This window comes from Ovis aries, chromosome 11 (assembly GCF_016772045.2).
Source record: "Ovis aries strain OAR_USU_Benz2616 breed Rambouillet chromosome 11, ARS-UI_Ramb_v3.0, whole genome shotgun sequence".
Classification (NCBI taxonomy): domain Eukaryota; kingdom Metazoa; phylum Chordata; class Mammalia; order Artiodactyla; family Bovidae; genus Ovis; species Ovis aries.
This window is the reverse complement of record NC_056064.1, coordinates 11361799-11382065: the sequence shown is the minus strand read 5'-3', so window position 1 is coordinate 11382065 and position 20267 is coordinate 11361799. Positions and strand designations below refer to the sequence as shown.

Below are 20267 nucleotides of genomic sequence, written 5' to 3'. Positions count from 1 at the left end.
AGAAGGGCGCGTGGGTTTCTTCTGATTTCTCACTGTCTAGGGAGAATGGGGAAAAGGTAATGGCAACCCACTCTGGTATTCTTGCCTAGAGAATCCCATGGACACTTCCACGGGCTGGTGGGCTGCCGTCTATGGGGTCGCACAGAGTCGGACACGGCTGAAGCGACTTAGCATGCAGGCATACATTGGAGAAGGAAATGGCAACCCGCTCCAGTATTCTTGCCTGGGGAATCCCAGGGACAGAGGAGCCTGGTGGTCTGCCGTCTATGAGGTCGCACAGAGTCCGACACGACTGAAGCGGCTCAGCAGCAGCAGCAGCAGGGAGAGTGGTGAAGAGGCTGCGGAGCGGGCTGCTGGCGCCAGGGGGCAGCACGGAGCTGGCGCCGCGGCCGCGCCAGCGGGAAGACCCGGTTCCCGAGGAGGGTCGCGGTCACGGCCGCGCAGAGCGGCTTGGTGGCGGCCGCCTTCTCGCCGCAGGGCGGCTGCAGCGCCCCGGTGGGGTGGAGTGATCCTCCAGGGCCCCGAGACGCCCCGGGGCCCCGAGCGCGGCCTGGGGAGCCGTTCCCCCGTCACCGCCGCCCCCCACCTCACTGTCCCCCCTCCCGGGGTCGCCCTCGCCGCCCTGCGCTGGGTCCCAGCTGCGAGCCTCCTGCGTTCTGCTGCGGGAACCCGCGCGGTCGGGCCTCAGACAAAGGCCAGGGCGCTCTCTATCCCAATTAAGCCACCCGCCTCCCCGCCTTCATTGTTCCCGGGTCGCCAATTAGCCCAGGCGCCCCGCGTCCCGCCGCTCCGGTGCCCCCAAGGCCTCTTTAACCCTTCAGGGCCTGGCACCGGGGCGGGGGGTGCCCTAGACGGCAGGATCCCCAGCGGACCAGCGAATCTGGGCGTGATGGGCGCTGCTGACCTGATGCGTCGCCACGGGGCGCTGAGCGCTGGCACCGAGGGGGTGTGGGAGGGAGTTGTGCGTGTCGGTGTTGGGGTTAGGAGTGTGAGTCACAGGGGAGCTTGGAGGCTGGGGGAGGAGGGGGCTCTCCATGAGACCCCTAGCGGCTAGGCAGCAATGATTGCGTGACCTGTGCTGAGCTTAGTTGCTCAGTCGTGTCCGACTCTTCGTGAACCCCATGAACTGTGGCTCGCCAGGCTCCGCTGTCCATAGGGTAAGAATACTGGAGTGGGTTGCCATGCCCTCCTCCAGGGGATCTTCCCCACCCAGGGATCGAGCCCAGGGTCTCCCACATCGCTGGCGGATTTTTTGCCATCTGAGCCACCCTGGGAAGCCAAAGGGACTTCGCTTTCTCTTCTGTCAATCCAAGTCTCCCCAGCTCTCAAGTCATTCTCCTATCTTCGGAGGAAATCTTGAGCACCAGTGGCCCGGCCCTCCCCCAGTCCCACCCCAAGGACGCAGAACTGGGACCAGCCTCCCCAAGGTACCCCATGCAGGGCAACCCCTTGAGCCAGAGGGGTGCGTTCAGTTGGACGCGCCCCCAGGACACCCCACAGGTGAAAGCCCCAGCTCGAGGCCCCTACCCGCCCTCTTCCCCAAGTCCCAGGAAAAGGGACGGCTCAGGGGACAGTCTCTGTGAAACCGAGGTTTAAACTCTGAGCCTGCCTTTCTTCCCGGCTTTCGGAAGCACCCCCAATCCAATCCCACTCTGTCCTCTCCTTTCCCTGGACGCCAAAGTCCGTAGCACCAGCCGGGCATTTACACGGTCCGGCGAGGGGCCGAGGGCCTGGGCAGCAGAGGGGAGACTTGTGCGCTCCCGGGGGTCAGGGGCCAAGGGGACGGAGCCTGAGCTCCGGGTCCTATCTAGGCACTGCCTTGCGCGCGCCCTTGGCAGTGCAACCTGTTCCCGCTCGCTGAATACATCCCTGTCTCAGTCCAGAACGCGCCGGGGACTTTGGTTTGCACCTAGAGCTCCTTCTGTGCTCTCTGGAGGCGCGGACCCTCTCCCCCTACCGCTCACTTCTTCCTTGAAGCACCTGGTTCCCGGAGCCGACGGCAGCCCCTCTGCCCAGCGCCCCTCTCCCGCAGCTCCGGGCGGAGAACCGACTAGGAGCGGGCCCTGTCCGCAGGCCGTGGCAACCCCCTACATGTCCACCAGATGGCGCTCCAGGCCAGGTGCCGAGCTGCAGCCGGACAGCCCGCCCCGGGGCTGGAGCCTACCTTGGACCCAGAGCCGCGGCAGGATCCTCTCCGAGACTGGGCCACAGGGCCAGGGGGTGGACGCAGGCCGCTGAGAGATCGAGGCGCTCCGCGCACCCGAAGGAAACTCCAGACAGAGGATGCAGACACAAGGATGGAATTGCCCGAGGCTCGGGATGGGGTGGGCGGCTTCTTCCCTTTTCCTGGGACCGCCCTGCCGGGCCAGTTTCCCGGCCTGCGAAGCCCCACCTGCAAACACCCCCCAAGCCCGCCCCGGCCCGGCCCGGCCGCCCTCTGCGTGCGCCGCGGGCTGGAGCCTTCGCGTTCCCCCCTGAAGCCGGAGGCAGCCGGACGACCGCCTGGGCGTCTCAAAAGCGGAGCTATGGGCTTGGTCTCGTCGCGCGCTGGACGAACTGCTTTGCCGAGTGGGGGCCCTCGAAGGTGTGGGGTGAAGGGACGGGCCGGACCCAGGGTGCAAAGCTTCACCCCCAGGGTCCTGCCCGCGTAGGCCCGGGTGCCAGACGCCTGGGGAGGCTTCAGGTCTGCTTTGTTTCAGTGGTGGGGACTGAGGAGGCCCCAGGAGTCAGCCCGACAGGGTTGGGTTTACAAGCCACCGAGGTTCTGGGTCAGGTTTGAATGGGGAGGAGGGAGTGTGAGGTCCAAGTTGATTTCGGTGGCGGGGTTGAAAGGTTGCTTCCAGCTGATGCTTAAGGTCTCCGGAGGAGCTCTGGTCATCTCACTCCCAGAGATGACCTCCCTTCTTGTTAACTAAGGGTCCACAGCTAGAAAGCCAGGACACACTTCACCAGCTTGTGTGACCCCAGCCGGTGTCTTTCCTGTACTCGGCCTCCAGCTCTTTCCCCTTCAGCACAGCGTAACCCAGGAGAGGATCAAACCCTGGAAGTTTAGTAGTTCTCTCCAGGTCCATCTACCGCTGAAGCTGGGAGGATAGGTATAAGGTCAAGCTCTGACTCGCTGTACCTGAATGTCCTCCAATGTCTAATGACCTTAGACAATGTGACTTCCTCCTCTGGGCCCCAAATCCTCCTCCTGAAAATAAGTGGTTTGGAGTAAAATCAAATTGGTCTGTGAGCGACCAGGTGATTTTGATCTGCCATTGCCAAGACTCCAACCCCCAGTCTTGGTCTATAGATAAAAGGCTGGGACTCCACTTCCATTTAAGTTTGAGGAACCTAAGCCTGGACATGGGCCGGAGTCATCCACACAGGCTGTTGATGAGATTCCTGGGGGTGGGGGCAGGGCTGGTGGCCAGAATGAATTCACAATTAGGAAATCACATTCCAGGTCCTGAACACTTCCGGAACTGGCTGGCTCCAGCTGCCTCCAGCATCCTTGTGGGATGTGGTTCCTCCCCCATCCAAGCCAGATTGCTCCTTGGTACACGCTGCAGCAGAGGCATAGCTTGATGGAGGGTGGTTTGGGCACCCAGCACCGCAGTTTATTCGCTGACTGTGACTTCTTCAAAAGAGACAAGGGGATACTCATTCAGGTACATACTCATGAGGACATTCAGGTACTCTTGTTTAAGGGTGCCTCCCAGACCTAGGATACCCAACGGGCTAATTCCTTAGCTGGAGTAAGGCTTGGGGTGGGGGGTGGGGGGTGGGGAGCAGTCAAAGCACCTTTGTGTATGGGCTTTCACTGAAAGTCAAGTGTTAGTCACTCAGTCCTGTCTGATTCTTTGCAACCCCATGGACTGTAGCCCACTAGGACAGAATTCCTCTGTCCATGGAATTCTCCAGGCAAGAACATTGGAGTGGGCTGCCATTCCTTTCTCCAGGGGATCTTCCCAATCCAGGAATCAAACCCAGGTCTCCTGCACTGCAGATGGATTCTTTGCCATCTGAGGCACCAGGGAAGCCCCCTTTTCTTTTTACTATTTTTTTCTTTCATTGGCAGGGTGTTCATGATGAATCCCCATTTCACAGCCGATGACAGTGAGGTTCAGGGAGGTGAAGTGACGTGCCCCCAAGCCATCCAGTAAATAAAGGAAGAGTTCTTTCACAATCCCACGGGCCTGCTCCTTGGAAATGATAGCTGATGAAGTGATGATGGGTGAGAGTCAGCCTCGCGGCTGGGAAAGGGCAAAGGGGCCGGGTGCCCTCTTTGGCCCACCAGGCCACGTGTCCATGGGAGAAGCAGCCTGGCTTGGAGCCCAAGACCAGGACATCAGGGGAAGGGTGGCCACCCTGCTTCATGTCAGCCCAGCAGAGGCCCCCTCCCCCACCCAAGGGGCAGTGACTTCCTCTGGGTAAAACCGTAGCAGAGGTGACGTCACCCAGCGAGTGCTAAGCTCAGGCACGTTTGCTCTCTTCATTTCCATCCCCTAGAGAACAAGGTATCCTCTGGCCCCTCCACACCTTCTCCTCAGCCCGAGGGGAGGAGCTGTGGAAAACCCACCATGTGCCCATGCTGGGCATGCCTTTTCTTATTTCATTCTCAGCTGGGCAAGTGGATATGCTCATTGCATTTTACAGAGGAGAAAACCAAGGCTTAGACCTGCCCAAGGTTACAGAGCTGCTAAGAAGCAAATCTTGGGTCATGGCGTGGTCTGGCCAACCCCAAGCCTGGGCTCCTTCCTGGAGCCCTGAGAGTTGCTGCCCATCCCACTGGGTACTCAGTCCAGGCCACCCCCCTTCTAATTTAGCCTTGTCCCACTTTGGCACAGTGATAAAGCATCCTCCAGCCACTGCAGGAGATGCAGGAGACATGGGTTCGATCCCTGGGTCGGGAAGATCCCCTGGAGAATGAAATGGCAACCCACTCCAGTATTCTTGCCTGGAGAATTTCCGTGGACAGAGGAAATGGATAGGCTGCAGTCCGTGGGGCCACATGTAGTCAGACACAACTGAGCATGCACACTCTGTGATACTCACTTTGGGTCTTATCTCCTCCTTGGAGGGGCTGTCCACCCTCCCAGCTTTGGCTTCCCACAACTCTGACGTGACTGTGTCTCCTACAGTTCTGACTTTCGTACTGATAGGTCAACTTCTGAGAAACTCTTTAGATCGTAGCAAGTCACCCAGTTGGTCACCCTGCCACTCACACACCCACACACATATGCATGTACATACATGGAGACCCAGATGTAACATGCTAACCCCGCCACGGACACACAAATGTGTACATATATGGACAGTCCTACATATACAGGCATGCATTTAACAACCACACACAAACCCATATAGACCTGCACACACAGAGAGATGCACAGAGACATACAGAGAAACACACTTAGACACACAAATGCCCACAGACACACACAGACACACTTACAGACATATACCTGTACCTACCATACAGATATTTGTGCATGCAAACACATAGAGACAAGCCTACACCCTCTTAGTGGGGGTGATTTTCCGTGGAGAAGGCAGCTCCAGCCTCTCTGAAGTTCTGAGGTTCTCCCCCTGCCCCACTTTGCTAGGTCCAAGCCCTTTCCCACACTACCTTTTGGCCTTGCCACATTTCCTCTGGGAAGGGACACGTTTGTTTAGGGTCTCTGTTTCCTAGGAGCTTCTCTTGTGGCTCAGATGGTAAAGAATGCAGGAGACCCAGGTTCCATCCCTGGGTCTGGAAGATCCCCTGGAGAAGGAAATGGCAACCTACTCTAGCATTCTCGCCTGGAGAATTTTCATGAACAGAGGAGCCTGGTGAACTGTGGTCGGTGGGGCCGCAAAGAGTCGGACATGACTGAGTGGCTAACACAATTCCTATGAGGTCACTGGCTCCTGCAAGGCAGTGCTGGTGTCTGCTTTGCTTATTTCTGGGTCTCCAGACCTAAAACTGCTTAACACGTGGAAGCGGTGCAAGAAACATTTGCTGAATGAGTGACCAAATAAGTGAATGAATGACATGCCCCCTCCAGAAGCCCTTACCTGATCCTTTCAGGCTGTGTGTGCCCGGCCCTGGACCAGTAGCTGCAGTTCACTTGGAGTCGACTAAAGACAGTTCCTGCTCTCTCTTCTGAGGAACTGAGGCCTGGGGGAGGGCAGGTATCTTGCCTGAGGACTTGTCTCTTCAGGAGAAGCCTCCAGGCTGCTGTATGGTCTGAACGTTTGTGTCCCCTTAAAATTCATGTTGAAACTTAACTCCCAAAGTGATGGTATTAGGAGGTGGAAACTCTGGGAGCTGCTTAGGTTGTAAGGATCAGGTTCTCTTGAATGGGATCGGTGCTGTCATAAAAGATATCCCATAAATTATATCTCAACAAAGTTTAAAAAAAAAAAAAAGAAAAGAAAGAGACTCTCTCCTCCACATCTGCGACCTGGAAGAAGGTCCTCATCGGAGCATGCTGGCATCTGGATTTCAGAATTCCAGCCTCCAGGACTGGGAGAAAGAAATGTCTGTTGTTTACAAGGAACCCAGCCTGGAATTTTGTTACAGTAGCCTGAATGGACTATGTTCGGCCCTCCCAGCCCTCGCACCCTGCTCTCCAGCCACCCTGGGTGACTCTCTTCCCCAAGGGCTCTGGGGCTCTCTGGCCTCTGGGTCTTTGCTGCCTCTGAACCCCTGCCTTGAGCCAAAAACATCCCCCATCCCGCGACTCCAGGGCAAGGCCCTCTGCCCAGGACCAGTGGGACTCTCCCAGCATGTCTGCCCACTGATCTTTCCTGCCTGCAGGACCTTCTTGAAATACAGACCAGATAAGGTCACTTGATGCCCTCCAAAGTCTTCCTGCGCTCTTGGGGTCAAGCCTGGGAGAGGGGCTTATATGAGTCCTGCCTACAACGCCCCCACCCCAGTCCACCTCTCCCCAGCCCCACCCCGCACACCTCCACCCCACTGTCCACCTACCCAGGTCTGGGGTAACCCTTCTGGCCTTGCCTCAGAGACTTCTCACACTCATGCCCTGCCCTCTGCCTGGAATCACTTTCTTCTCCAAGAACCTTCCCTTTGGCCTTCTCCCTTCTGAGTGGGTGTCGCTCACATCATTTTATAGTTGGACGTGAGTTTGAGCAAGCTCCACGAGTCAGTGATGGACAGGGAGGCCTGGCATGCTGCGGTCCATGGGGTCGCAGAGAGTCGGACACGACTGAGTGGCTGAACTGAACTGATTCAATGAACCTGTGATGTGGGCACATTAGTGTACTCCTCCCCATCGATTCTTCAAACTGGAGATTATAGTATTTAGCCCTCGGGGTTGTTTGAGGCTGAAATGAGGGGCTGTTTAGAGCAGCACCTGATGCAGTGAACGCTGATTCCCTGCCCCTCCTGGGGAGGACTTGGTCCTTTGGAGGAGCTTAAGGATGGGACCTGGGGGCCATCTGGGGGCAGGGCAAATTCTCCCGCGGCCTGGGCAGCAGCCAGGGCTGAGCCCACCAGAGCTGGGTGACCCCTTCTACCCTGGAGACCACCTCGGGCCACTGAGACCCTAACCATCTGGGGTGACAGACCACCAAGTCCCTGAGCCAGGGGTACCTGTCCTAGACTTGGATGTCAGGCTAAGGGGTGGGGGTAGGGGGCTGGGTGTTGGAGGGTCTGTGGCTGAGCACAGAGCCCCGACATTTGACCAGGCTGCTACAGAGAAATCCGGAGGGCAGTGAAGCCCACTGGTGCCAGCTGGTGGGGCCTCCTCTGCCTCCTAAGAGGCCCTTTCTCCTGGGCCTCTCTCACCCCAGGCCCAGACAGGGGGTGTTTGTTGCTGGAGAGTGGGTCGCTGCTGACCTGCCTGTGCCTGTCTCACTGAACTGCGGGGTCGGTGCGGCAGTACCCTCCTATCACCACTAGGTGGGGATCTAGAGTCATCCCGGCTTGGAGTCGGACCTGGAACCTCGTCCCTTCAGCTCCAGGCCGATTTCAGGACAGGGGTTTCCAGCCGACCTCTAGGGTTGGGGTCCGGGCCTGCCCTCTGTGCCGCCGTCCTGATTTCTGGCTAGTCCTGCTGCCAGGCGATGACACTGAGGGACGTGAATACGAGCAAGGACCTTGTGCAGCCACAGAGACCTGAGCTGAATTCCCAGCCGCACCTCTAGCTCGGTGGCTTTAACCCTTTGAGCCTCAAGTGTAGGGGTCTCTGACATAGACTCGTCTGCGGATCCTGCAAAGGACGAGAGGAAACGGGGCCACCCTGACGGCGTGCACGGTGACCTCGGGGCTTGCTAAATTGCTTCAGTTGTGTCTGAGTCTCTGCGGCCTCGTGTCCTTGCACTTCAACCTCCAAACACCCAGGGTTGTCCAGCCCGCACCCCCTCCCCATCTTTCTGGACAGTGCCTTGTTTTCCAAGCCCTTCCCGCTTTTCCAGATCACTGGTGGAAACTTATTTTTCCCAGGGCTCCCCTGCCGGGGAGCAGACCCTGACCTGGGCCCCAGGGCGTCGGTTCAGAGGTTCAGAATTTCCTGGCCCCCTCACACAAAGGCATGGTCTCCTCTCACTGCATCAAGCCCCGGGCCAGGGCCAAGGGCTCATTTCCCTTCCCCCCCCAATGATGGGCAGGAAAACCGGTTCAGAGGGCCCAGCGCAGGTTCCACAAGGGGGAAGGAGTGAAGGACTAGTCCAGCGAAGCAGATCGTGGAGCTTCGGAGGGCTCCTTTCACATCAGGGGTCTTTCCCTGGAGTCAGGTGGCCCTTCTTCCCCAGAGCTCCTCCGTTTGTCCCCTGGAGTGGGAGGGACTAAGTGAGAATCCTCAGCTGTGGAGAAATCTGAGCTAACCAGGCCCACAGAGAGCTGTGGTCACTGGTTCTCACCATTTGAGGATCCAGAGGTCTCTTCCCCACAGGGAAAAGACGGGGGCCGCAACGGTGTTAATTAGTCTCGCTTTTATGTCGCTTCAAGTACACACTGAGTGCTTTCTTAAAATAATTTCCTTCATTTATTTTTGACAGTGCTGGATCGCCATTGCTGTGGGGGCTGTTCTCTGGCTGCACTGAGTAGGAGCTGCTCTCTGGTTGCGGGGTGCGGGCTTCGCACTGCAGCGGCTTCTCTGGTTGCGGAGCGCGGGTTCTAGGGTGCGTGGGCTCAGTCGTGGGCTCTAGAGCACAGGCTCAGTAGTTGCGGCCCAAGGGCTCAGCTGCTCCTTGGAATGTGGGATCTTCCTGGACCCCGGAACGAACCTGCGTCTCCTGCATTGGCAGGCGGGTTCTTTACCACTGAGCCAGCCCCCTGAGCCCCCTGAGCCCCTGAGCCACTTCTACACTGCTGTGTTCCAGACGTCACTCTCCCTCTCTCAGGGGCACTGGTCTCCTTATTTCTTAATGTCTTAAAAAAAATTTGAGATTAAAATGTGCATGCCATAAAATTTATCCTTTTAAAGTATATGATTCAGTGGTTTTAGTACATTCACAAGGCTGTGCCATCATCACCACTATCCAAATCCAGAGCATTTTCTTCAACCCCAGAAGAAATCCTGACCCATTAGCCGTCATTACCCCTGACCCCAGCCCTTGGCACCCACTGAGCTCCTTTGTGTCCCTATGGATTTGCTTAGTCTGGACATTTTATATAAATGTAATCATACAACATTTGTTTTTCGGTGACTTAGTTTCTTTTACTTATAATATTTTCAAGGCTTATCCATGTTGTCCTTTGCAGGGATCAGCACTTTTATTCCTTTTTAAGTCTGAATAATATTCCATTGCATGGATATACCACATTTTCTTTATCCATTCGTCCATTGATAGACATTTGGGTTGCTTCCACTTGTTGGCTATTATGAACAATACCGCTGTGGACATCGTGGACATCATTGACACGTCTTCGGGTAGACACATGTTCTCATTTCTCTTGGGTCTATGGCGAGGAGTGGACTTGACTGGTTCAACGGATAACTTTAACTTTTGGAGGAACTGCTAAAATGTTTTCCAACATGGCTGCACCATTTTCCATTCCCATCAGCAATCCTTTGCCATTTCTTGAACATGCCAGGCACATTCCTCTTCTCTTCCCAATGTCTCTCTTGAGACTGTCCTTGGTCGACCTTTGTAAAAATAGTCACCCACCTTCATCCTCCCCACTCTCTCTCTCCCTTCCTCTGTTTATTGGCATTTTTAACATCATACATGCTATGAATTTTTAAACTTGTTTTATTGACTGTCTCCCCTCACTAGAACATAAGCTTCACTTTGCTCATGGTTGTCGCGATGTTCCTAGCACAACGCCGGGCACGCAGCATCTGCTCAGCATTTGTCGAGTGACACCCAGATAAAAAGACGGAGGGCGCTGTGCTGGGCACCCAGGGCAGAATGTGGTGGAGGCTGGGGGTTGGGGGCGCCCCGAGTATTACCAAGGCCCCACGCACTTCTCCACCTGTCAAACCTGCCGTGGGGGCTCAGCCTAGAGTACTCAAGCTCTCACCCTCATCCTCCAGTGGCGCAGGGGAACCCAGCCCACCCTCCAAACTGGCAGGAGGCCATGCAGTCATTGAGACTGGCCCACCTACCAGATAGCACACGGCTTATGGGCACAGTTTACTCAGAGGATTTGAGGGGTGGCGGTTGGAGAGGGCATTTGACCGTGACATCAGTACCCTCCATCGGCAGTATCTGTCCCCCTCCGGGGAGACACCAGATGTAAGAGCTGCTTGACAGGCAAGGAAGCCAGCCTTTCCCACGCGGGAGCCAGGCATGGACGGTCCCAGCCGCAGAGCCAACCCACTGGTTCTTTTACGGCCTCACCTCAGCCGGCCTCTGGGCGTGTCAGTCAGGAATCCTTTGCTGGCAAGGGACGGAAATCCAGCTGAAGCTGAAGAAAAAGAGCAGTTTGTTGGCTCATGTGGTACCTGGAGAACAGGCGAGGGGGCAGCCCACTTTCAGAACACGGGTGGCCGGGCGCACGGCCGTCCCCGGCTCTCACGCTCTTGGCCTCCTCTGTCATTTCTTCTCTTTGGGTTGGTTGGTGTCATTTTCTCCCACCGCAGATGGGCCTCTTTGTGGGTCAGGGAGCTTGGCTGTGGGCGACCGTGGTTATAGAAATCCAGTTTTGTGGCCCAAGGGGAGAGGAAATTGCCCCCTGTGCCCCTCAGAACAAGCCAAGGAAATGCTGATTGGCACCATGGGAATCACATACTCACTTGTCTCAAACACACCATTCCCATCCGCCACTGTTATCCATTATGGTTACAGCTTGCTGGGCTCTCCCAAAATGCCTGCCTAAGTGCCAGGTACTTGGCAATATTTCTCTGAATCCACACAACTGCTCTGCAGAAAGCTCTTCGGATTCCTGCTGACAGAAGCCCAACTCAAATTAGCTCAAGCCAAACCTGGAATTTATTACTTACATAATTGGTAAAAGTAGGCGTGGACTTCAGGCATAGCTGGATCCAGGGAGTCAGATGAGCCCAGGATGTCTCTCATTAGCTCCGGGTCTTAAGCTGACTCTCTTCTGTACTGGCTCCACTCTCAGGCACATTCTCCCCACAAAACAGGAGAGATGCCCAAAGCACTTGAGGCTCAGGTGGCTTTTACATCACTCCATCCCAGGGGAAGAGAGAGGCCTGGCTCTCTGTGTGTCGAGCAGATCACTTGCCGAGACTCTGACCGGTTCCTTTGAGGGTTCCATATCTACTTAGTGGGCAAGGGGAAGGCAACCATAATTGGCCAGATCTGCAAGCAAGAGGATGAGGCTGTGGGAGTTGGTGCCCCAGAACTGTCTGGGGGCAGACAGTATGCATACGGTCAGTTATAGTCAGTATTATTCTCCCATTGTACAATTAGGAAACTGGGTCTTAGAGAGATAAAGTAACTTGCCAGCACTGTATAACTAGAGCCCCAGCTGGGACCTATGTCTGTCTGCCCTTCCCAGAACGTCACTTTGCCTTCCCTTTTAAAAAATATTTGTTTGTTTATTTAGCTGCATCAAGTCTCAGGTACAGCACACAGGATCTTAGTTGCAGTGTGTGGGATCTTTAGTGGCGCCACATGTGGGATTTAGTTGTTTCCTGACCAGGGATGGAACACAGGCCCCAGCAGCGGGAGTGCAGAGTCTTAGCCACGGGACCACCAGGGACATTCTTCACTGTGCCTCCTTCATTTATTTATTTTTCTTCTTTTTTCTTTTTGTCTGTTACTCTGCCTCCTTCTCGAGGGACATTGAAACATCACTTGAAGTAGATTCCTCTTGGCAGCCATGTCATTCCCAGCATTCTTGCAGCACCTGTCACAGAGAAGAGGCTCTGGGAGAAGAAGGGGGCCACACTCTCAGACAGGATCTTTTATAAACCCTGCTCCATGACTGAAACGGTCTCTGGGGTCGTTGACTCCTATTGCCATACTGAATCAGTCATCCATCACCTGGGCCCTGTTTGGACACTGTCCATGATGCAGAGCTCACCACCTCCCAAGGTAGCAGCTTGTTACAGATGTGAACTGATCTAACAGTTAAAAACTTCACCAATGTTAGAAACAGGACAGCCTTGACTAGCTCCAGATCATTTGTTCGTCTTCATTCATCTGTAGGGGAAGCTTTTGTTTTACAGGTAGGAGAAGAGAGAGAAAGTTTGGGTAGGGTGGCCCATCCAAATATTTGAAAGTTACCATACAACCCCTTCCCAGGTGGCGCTAGTGATAAAGAATCTGCCTGTCTATGCAGGAGATAGATGTAAGAGACGCAGGTTTGATCCCTGGGTCAGGAAGATCCCCTGGAGTAGGAAATGGCAACCCACTCCAGTATTCTTGCCTAGGAAATCCCAGGGTCAGAGGAGCCTGGTGGGCTACAGTCCATACAGTCACAAAGAGTCGCACATGACTGAGTGACTGAACACACACACACACGCACACACACACACACACACACGCAACCCCTTCCTCTGACTCTACCTGGTCATCTCCCAAGTTTCCTCAACTGAGGACTGTTCACAGTATATATTATCCTGTCCCTAGAGACAGTATCTGTGGTCTCAAGAGTCCTCTAGAAAAATGTGGGCCTGAGTGGGTGGAGCACAGGCCTCAGGGCCCTCTCTCCTCTTGCACTGGTTTAAACAGAGTCCAGAGTTACTTGGGGCTTCCTTGCTGACTCAGTGGTAAAGAATCTGCCTGCAATGGAGGAGACACAGTTTCGATCCCTGAGTAGGGTAGATCCCCTGGAGAAGGAAATGGCAACTCACTCTAGTATCCTTGCCTGGAAAATCCCATGGACAGAGGCACCTGGTGGGCTACAGTCCATGGGATCACAAAGAGTCAGACACAACTGAGCAACTAAACAACAACAAAAATGTCACTCATTCTTTGCCTGCCACGGAGCAATATTGGCTCAAGCTGCTTCTATGCAGATCCCTTCTCCACTCTCCACTATGGACAGGTGGCACTGATTTTTTTTTTTTTAAATATCAAAAGTGATGGGTCAATAGTAGTTTTTTCAGAAATGGAGAAATTCATCCTAAAATTCATGTAGAATGTCAAGCAACCCTAAATAGTCCCCTCCCCCCAAAAATTTTTTTAAAGAAGAGCAAAGTTTCAGGTTTCCCAATTTCAAATTATAATACAAACTTACAGTAATCAAAACAGTGTGGTATTGACATATAGACATATAGACTAAAGAAATAGACTGACAGCCAAGAAACAGACCCTCAAATTTATGGTCAGTTGATTTTCCATGAAGGAGCTAAAGCCATTCAATGGGGAAAAGACAGTTTTTTCAAAAAAATGGTGCTAGGAAAAGTGGATATTCACATGCACAGGATGGACTTAGACTCTTACTTTATATCATATGCAGACTCAAAAATGGATGAAAGACCTAAGTTTAAAAGCTAAAACTATATCCTAGAAGAAATTATACAGGAAAATATTCATGACTCTAGGCTTAGCAATGGTTTCTTAAACGTGATACCGAAAGCACAAGTGACAGGAAAGAAAAAAAGATAAGCTTCACAAAATTAAGTATCTCTGTACCTCAAAAAACATTATCAAGAGAGTGAAAGAACAGCAAACAGAATGGAAAAAATATTTTCCCACTGGGAAAACTCCCTGAGGGGGCAGCCCCCTGCAAGGCCAGTGAGCTGTGGCTGCAGGCACCTCCAGAGTCTGACCCCCTGCTGCCCTGCGCATCAGTGTAAGCTCTACGGTGTGAGCTGTGCTCTGGCTGCTTACCTTCCCATAGCAACCGAGAGCTCCTCCCATAGCAACCGAGAGCTCTTCCCATAGCAACCGAGAGCTCCTCCCATAGCAACTGATGGTCCAGAAAATCCTCAGTGTTCTTTTGGTGCCCTACAGAAACGCTCAGGAACGAAACGTCAGCAGCCTGCGGGAGTTCACGTGTCACCATGGTGAGCAGGAGTGCGGCTAACAAGGTGGAGGCCTGCTGGTTAGACCAGCTGGAGAACTCAGTCTTCCTGATCATTGTCTGCGTGGAGGAAATGGATGACGTGGAGAAAAATCTGAAGCCGTGCTGCCTGCAGATCTAAGCTCCCAAGGTGTCCCTGGACTCCATGATGGAGTGTGCAACGGGAGATGGTGGCAGGCAGCTATTATACACCGAAGCCCAGCTCACAGACGCTCTGCAGCCTCCCCACGAATATGTGCCCTAGGTTTCTGACAAAGGGAAATCCATGAAGGAGAAGGACCAGCTAGCTCTTCATCTGCCAGTTGTATGTGGATGAGATGTCGGATGTCTGCCAACTCATAGCCAGCTCTCCCAAGGATGCCTGCTTCAAGTGATGGCTGGTGCCCTGGGAGGGAGCTGATGCAAGAACAAGATCTCACGTGCCCCTAGTTTTCTGATCCTTGACTCAGCAGCCATTGCTTATCCAGGTAATTTCTACATATTCCATGAAACCCATACGCAAAACTCTGCCCTGCCTGAAATCAAGAATCTTGCCCCACTGTGAATGGTGCTACATTAAAAAGAGTTTAATAGACACTTCCAGCTATTGTAATTTTTAAAAAATGACAAATTTATGTCATGTATATTTTTTTACTCCAGTAGAAAAAGGTGAGCCAGCATGTTGCAAATTCATAAAATACCTTTGATTTGAAATTTTTAAAGGTTCCTCTCCTTTTGAGTGGAATTAAGTGAAGTGCTGCCTGAATTTCAGCCCCCATTTAGTTTCTCAACTCAAAGAATTCACTTGGGTAGTCAACAGCTTACACAACCATACATGGCAATCGTGTGCTGGATTTCATATCTATGTCTCCTTCTGATTGGTCAAAATCATGTTTGGTCCTCATTCTGTTATCTGATGTATTTACCATCTCCTCCAGTTTGTGACACCTACCAAGCTGATGCTATGTCATTTTCCATATCATTGAGTAAAAAGTCAAACTGGGTGGACTCCTGTGGCTCCTCGGTGGAGACTTCCTGCCAGATTTGTACTGACCTGTTAATCAGCACTCTTTGATTGTCCAACTGCTGTTGGTCTTACTTGTGCCTCTGGATTGAAGACACACTGTCGTGTTTTACCAGCCTCCTTTCTCACTGGTCTTTTCATTTGTCCTCAAAGATTTCATGAGAACTAGATGAAAGTCTTTACTAAACTCTGGAGAGAGGCTATTTCATTCATCCGTCAGTCTGAACGTCCTATTACAAAAGAACTTTGGCTTGCCCGAATCTTTGAAGGGGGTAGGATACTGCAGGGCGTTGTTTCCAAACTTGCATCAGAATCACCTAGAGGGTGACGGCTGGGCTCTTCCCAAAGAATATCAGATTCTGGATAGAGCCCCAGCATTCTCATGTCTGGTAAATTCCCAGGTGATGCCAAGGCCACTGGTCCAGGGACCACATTTTGAGAACCACTGATGTATGGGGGGATAAGGGCAAATGTTCTAGAGTCAGGTAGACCTTAACCTGTTTGAACCTCAATTTCTTTGAAATAGAGATAATAATCTTACCTAACAGGGTAACTGTGGGTTAAAAAGGTAATGTATAAGAACACCTTGCTGGAATGTCCCTGGTGGTCCAGTGGTTAAGAATCTGCCTTGCAATGCAGGGGATGTGGGTTCGATCCCTGGTCGGGGCACTAAGATCCCACATGCTGTGGAGCAGCTAAGCCTGTGCTCTGCAGTCACTGAGCCCATGGACCACTACTGGAGAGCCGGTGCACCGCAAGGAAAGATCCTGCATGATGCAACAAAGACCCTACCTGTGGCAACTCAGACCTGACACAGTCATATAAATAAATAACGCCTAGCTGCCTAGCACCTAAGTGATAGTGACATTTATTTTAACATGCCTGGTAATGAATCTGTGCTGAGTGCTTTTCTAAACTGCTCAACCCACACTGAAGCTGGAGATTGTCAGTTACTGGCCTCAGCTCTTTGACGGTTGGTTTGGGCAATGGGTAGGTTTCAAAATTGATGACCTGAAGAAAGTAGATTAATTATCTAAGGAAGAACGGGGAGAAGAGAATATAGAAAGGAGGACTGGCTAAACTGGGAGAGGGCCCCTCTGCCCCCTTTGCCTCTTGTCATTGGTGGTATAGTCAGGACTTCGCTTTCCATAGCCTGTTCCTAAATGCCAGGCCAAGAAAGTGGCTGCCTGGCCCACCCAGACTCCCAGGCAGTGCGAACCTCTTCCCCAGTTGGAAGAGATGCCCGAGGCAGTGCTCAGCTGCTGACTAGCCTCACCCCGAGCACCCTCATTCTTAACCTCTCTGGGTCTCCTGCCCCACTCTTGAGTTGCATGTTTCAAAACCATCATGTTGCCTTAGCTTCTCTTCCCAGATTGTGTGTGGGCCTCTGCCTGGCCCTTCTGACTCAGTGGTGGCTCCCAGGCTCAAGGGTTAAAAGCACTCTGGGCAAAGCCAGCTGGCAGGAGATTCACTCACCACCTCTGTCCCCTTCCCAAGGGGAAGGGTCTCCCCCACCTCAACTCCCCCAAGCCCTGAAAGGAGAAAGATGTCCAAGACCTCCAAGAACTTTAGGGGGACACCTGCTGCATCACCTGTAAAGTGCTGGAGTGGCTCTGGGGCTGGACAGACTGCCGTGCAGCTGTGAGCATGTTAATCAAGTGCCTGGCACCACCCGTGGTTTCCTCCTTCATCGGGCTGCAGCCAGTGACCTCACATGCCTCAGAACAGCCAGGGGCATTAAATGCGAGAATTTGCGTCTAGTGTTCAGGACAGATCTTAGCATGTAGGAAACTCTTAATAATATTGACTTTAATGGGCTTCCCTTGTGGCTCAGATGGTAAAGAATCCACCTGCAATGTGGGAGGCCTGGGTTCAATCCCAGGGTTGGGAAGATCCCCTGGAGGAGGGAAAGGCTACCCACTCCAGTATCCTGGCCTGGAGAATTCCATGGACATATAGTCCATGGGGTCACAAAGGGTCAGACACCACTGAGTGACTTTTCACTTTCATTTTATTACTATTATTTTATTTAGCTTCTGGGCCAGAGTTTTTTAAACTCCTGGTAGTTCACCATTTGCAGTGGGTTAAACTGTGCCCTGAGAAAGAGATGACCAAATCTTATCCCCCAGTACCTGTGAAGGTGATCTTACTTGGATAGGGTCTCTGCAGATGCAATCAATTCAGGATTTCAAGTGACGTCATCCTGGATTTAGGTCTTAAAGGAAAGAGGGGTTGGGAGGGAAAGGGAGGGAGGAAATCGGAAGGATCTCCTTTAGAAGCTCCAGAGGGAGTGTGGCCCCACACAACCGTGATTCCAAACTCTGGTCTGTAGAACCATGAGAGAATCCATGTCTTTTGTTTGAGCCACCAAGTTTGTGCTACACGAATATACTTTTCTTTCTGATTGTCCAGAAACCTTACACAGACTCACTGTCCCCAGAGGGGTCTGTCCACAGTTCTCTCTCCTCCCAGTGGAAACTCCCATCTCTTAGGGAAATTTACCTTGGTGTTAAGTGGGAAAAAAATATGATAATTTAATTTAAAAGTCTTTCCCTCAGAGCCATTAAAAAATGTTCCCTCGCACACCTGCATTCCAAATGAAGCCTTCTTGGTGGACTGTGGTCTGAAGACCTTTGAGGCCCTCTTGGCCTCCTTCGCTGGGCTGGCCCCCTTCCACAGAGGGCACTTCTGCCACGGTGCTGACCACACTGAAAGGTCATAAGAGCCCTCTTTGTCCTGGCTGTCTTAGCCTGTAGTCCAGGCTTGGCACGTCACCATCCTCATAAATGTTTATTGACTTAACAGATGAGGGAAGGCTTTTTCTTGTCTCCCTACTCCTGGCTACCTCTACCCCAGTCCTAGAAAATTCCATGAGAAATGAAAACGTATTTCCACACAAAGACTTGTACATGAACGTTTATGGACGTTTTATTTACAACAGCCAAATCTGGAAGCAATCTAAATGCCCATTACCAGGTGACTGAATAAACAAATTGTGGTTATATCCATACAATGGAACACTACTCACCAATAAATGTATCACATGGATGAATGGATGGATGGATGGATGAATGCATGAATGAATCTAAGTATGGATTCATATGGATGGATGAATCTAAAATCATTAGATTTTAGAGAGAAGCCAGACACAAAAGACTACATACTGTGTGATTCTGTTTACATGTAATTACAGAGAATGCTGACAAAAGTCCATCTAGTCAAAGCTATGGTTTTTCCAGTGGTCATGTACGGATGACTATAAAGAAAGCGGAGCACCGAAGAATGGATGCTTTTGAGCTGTGGTGTTGGAGAAGACTCTTGAGAGTCCCTTGGACAGCAAGGGGATCCAGTCAGTCCATCCTGGAGGAAATCAGTCCTGAATATGCATTGGAAGGACTGATGCTGAATTGGAAATATCAATCCTTTGGCCACCTCATGTGAAGAACTGACTCATTGGAAAAGATCCTGATGCTGGGAAAGATTGAAGGTAGGAGGAGAAGGGGATGACAGAGGATGAGATGGTTGAATGGCATCACCAACTCTATGGACACGAGTTTGAGCAAGCTCCAGGAGTTGGTGATGTACAGGGAGGCCTGGTGTGCTGCAGTCCATGGGGTTCCAAGGAATCAGACACAACTGACCGACTGAACTGAACTGATAGAGAATGCAAACTAATCTATAGTGATAGGGAGTTGCCAGGGAAAAGTTTCCTGGAGCTGATGCAAAATGGGGACTATCTGCAGAGGGACAAGACAGGACTCTTGGATATGATGGAATAGTCTTTATCTTGTTTTTGTGGTTATATCAATGCTGAACTTGTCAGAACTTGTCGCTTGTCAGAACTCATCCAATAGATACTTTAAATGGGTGCCATCTATTGTATGTAAAACTGTATCTCAATGAAGTTGATTAAAAAGAAAATTCTATGAAGTTTGTGTGTTGAATACTTCATCTTCTACTCCAATAAAAATAGGATATGGGACTTGCCTGGGAGGAGGTCTATTTGAGAAGTTACTTAGTCCACAAAAATGTATTGAACTTCCCTCAGTGTAGGCATCTGGTCGACCCTAGAGATGGATAAGTCCCATCCTCAGGAGCCCCAGGTAGTACCAGGACTTGCCAAATTCTCAAAGAGAGAGAGGAACTAGATGAAAAGAACATGCCAGGGGCAAAGAATACAAATTTGCCTCCTCGGTGTTGCCCAGCTTGCCTTGTGCTTATTGCTGTTGTTCAGATGCTATGTCGTGTCCCATTCTTTGCGATCCCATGGACCTCAGCCCAGCAGGCTCTTCTGTTCATGGGATTTCTCAGGCAAGAATACTGGAGTGGGTTGCCATTTCCTCCTCTACGGGATCTTCCCCACACAGGGATCAAACATGAATGTCCTGCTTAGCAGGCAGATTCTTCACCACTGGGTCACCAGGGAAGCCCATGAGATACTAGAAACATCTGGGCCCAGTCCCTGACCTACTGAGTCAGAATCGCTGAAAGAGCCTGGGAATCTTTATTTTCAACAAGTGCCCAGGTAAATCTTCAGATCAGGTAAGTTTAGAGAAAGGTTTGACTTGATCTCCATTTCAGGCACAGGTGGGAATGCTGTACATGGCCAAAGAAAAGAACTTTGAACTGGAAGGGAGTACCAGGACTGGAAAAGGTCAGTTTTCATCCCAATCCCAAAGAAAGGCAATGCCAAAGAATGCTCAAACTACCGCACAATTGCACTCATCTCACACGCTAATAAAGTAACGCTCAAAATTCTCCAAGCCAGGCTTCAGCAATACGTGAACCGTGAACTTCCTGATGTTCACGTTGGATTTAGAAAAGGCAGAGGAGCCAGAGATCAAATTGCCAACATCTGCTGGATCATCGAAAAAAACAAGAGAG

The 20267-nt window shown here is 52.0% G+C and overlaps 1 protein-coding gene and 1 pseudogene across 2 annotated transcripts; both read left to right on the top strand.

Moving 5' to 3' along the window:
* The first annotated feature begins 68 nt into the window (after positions 1-68).
* Positions 69-4171, top strand: LOC132657388 (collagen alpha-2(IX) chain-like). 2 transcript variants are annotated; one of them, XM_060395170.1, is made up of 2 exons: positions 69-3653; positions 4064-4171. In XM_060395170.1, exon 1 carries the CDS (start codon positions 98-100, stop codon positions 1052-1054), a length of 957 nt encoding a protein of 318 aa, XP_060251153.1. In that variant the 5' UTR covers positions 69-97; the 3' UTR covers positions 1055-3653; positions 4064-4171. Both variants share the same exon structure in this region, with proteins under 2 accessions (XP_060251153.1, XP_060251154.1).
* On the top strand, positions 3504-14850 carry LOC101108146 (gamma-interferon-inducible-lysosomal thiol reductase-like; annotated as a pseudogene).
* The last annotated feature ends 5417 nt before the right edge of the window (positions 14851-20267 follow it).

Coding starts and splice junctions, on each gene's coding strand:
- LOC132657388 (XM_060395170.1), top strand. CDS start 98: ATGGACACTTCCACGGGCTGGTGGGCTGCCGTCTATGGGGTCGCACAG.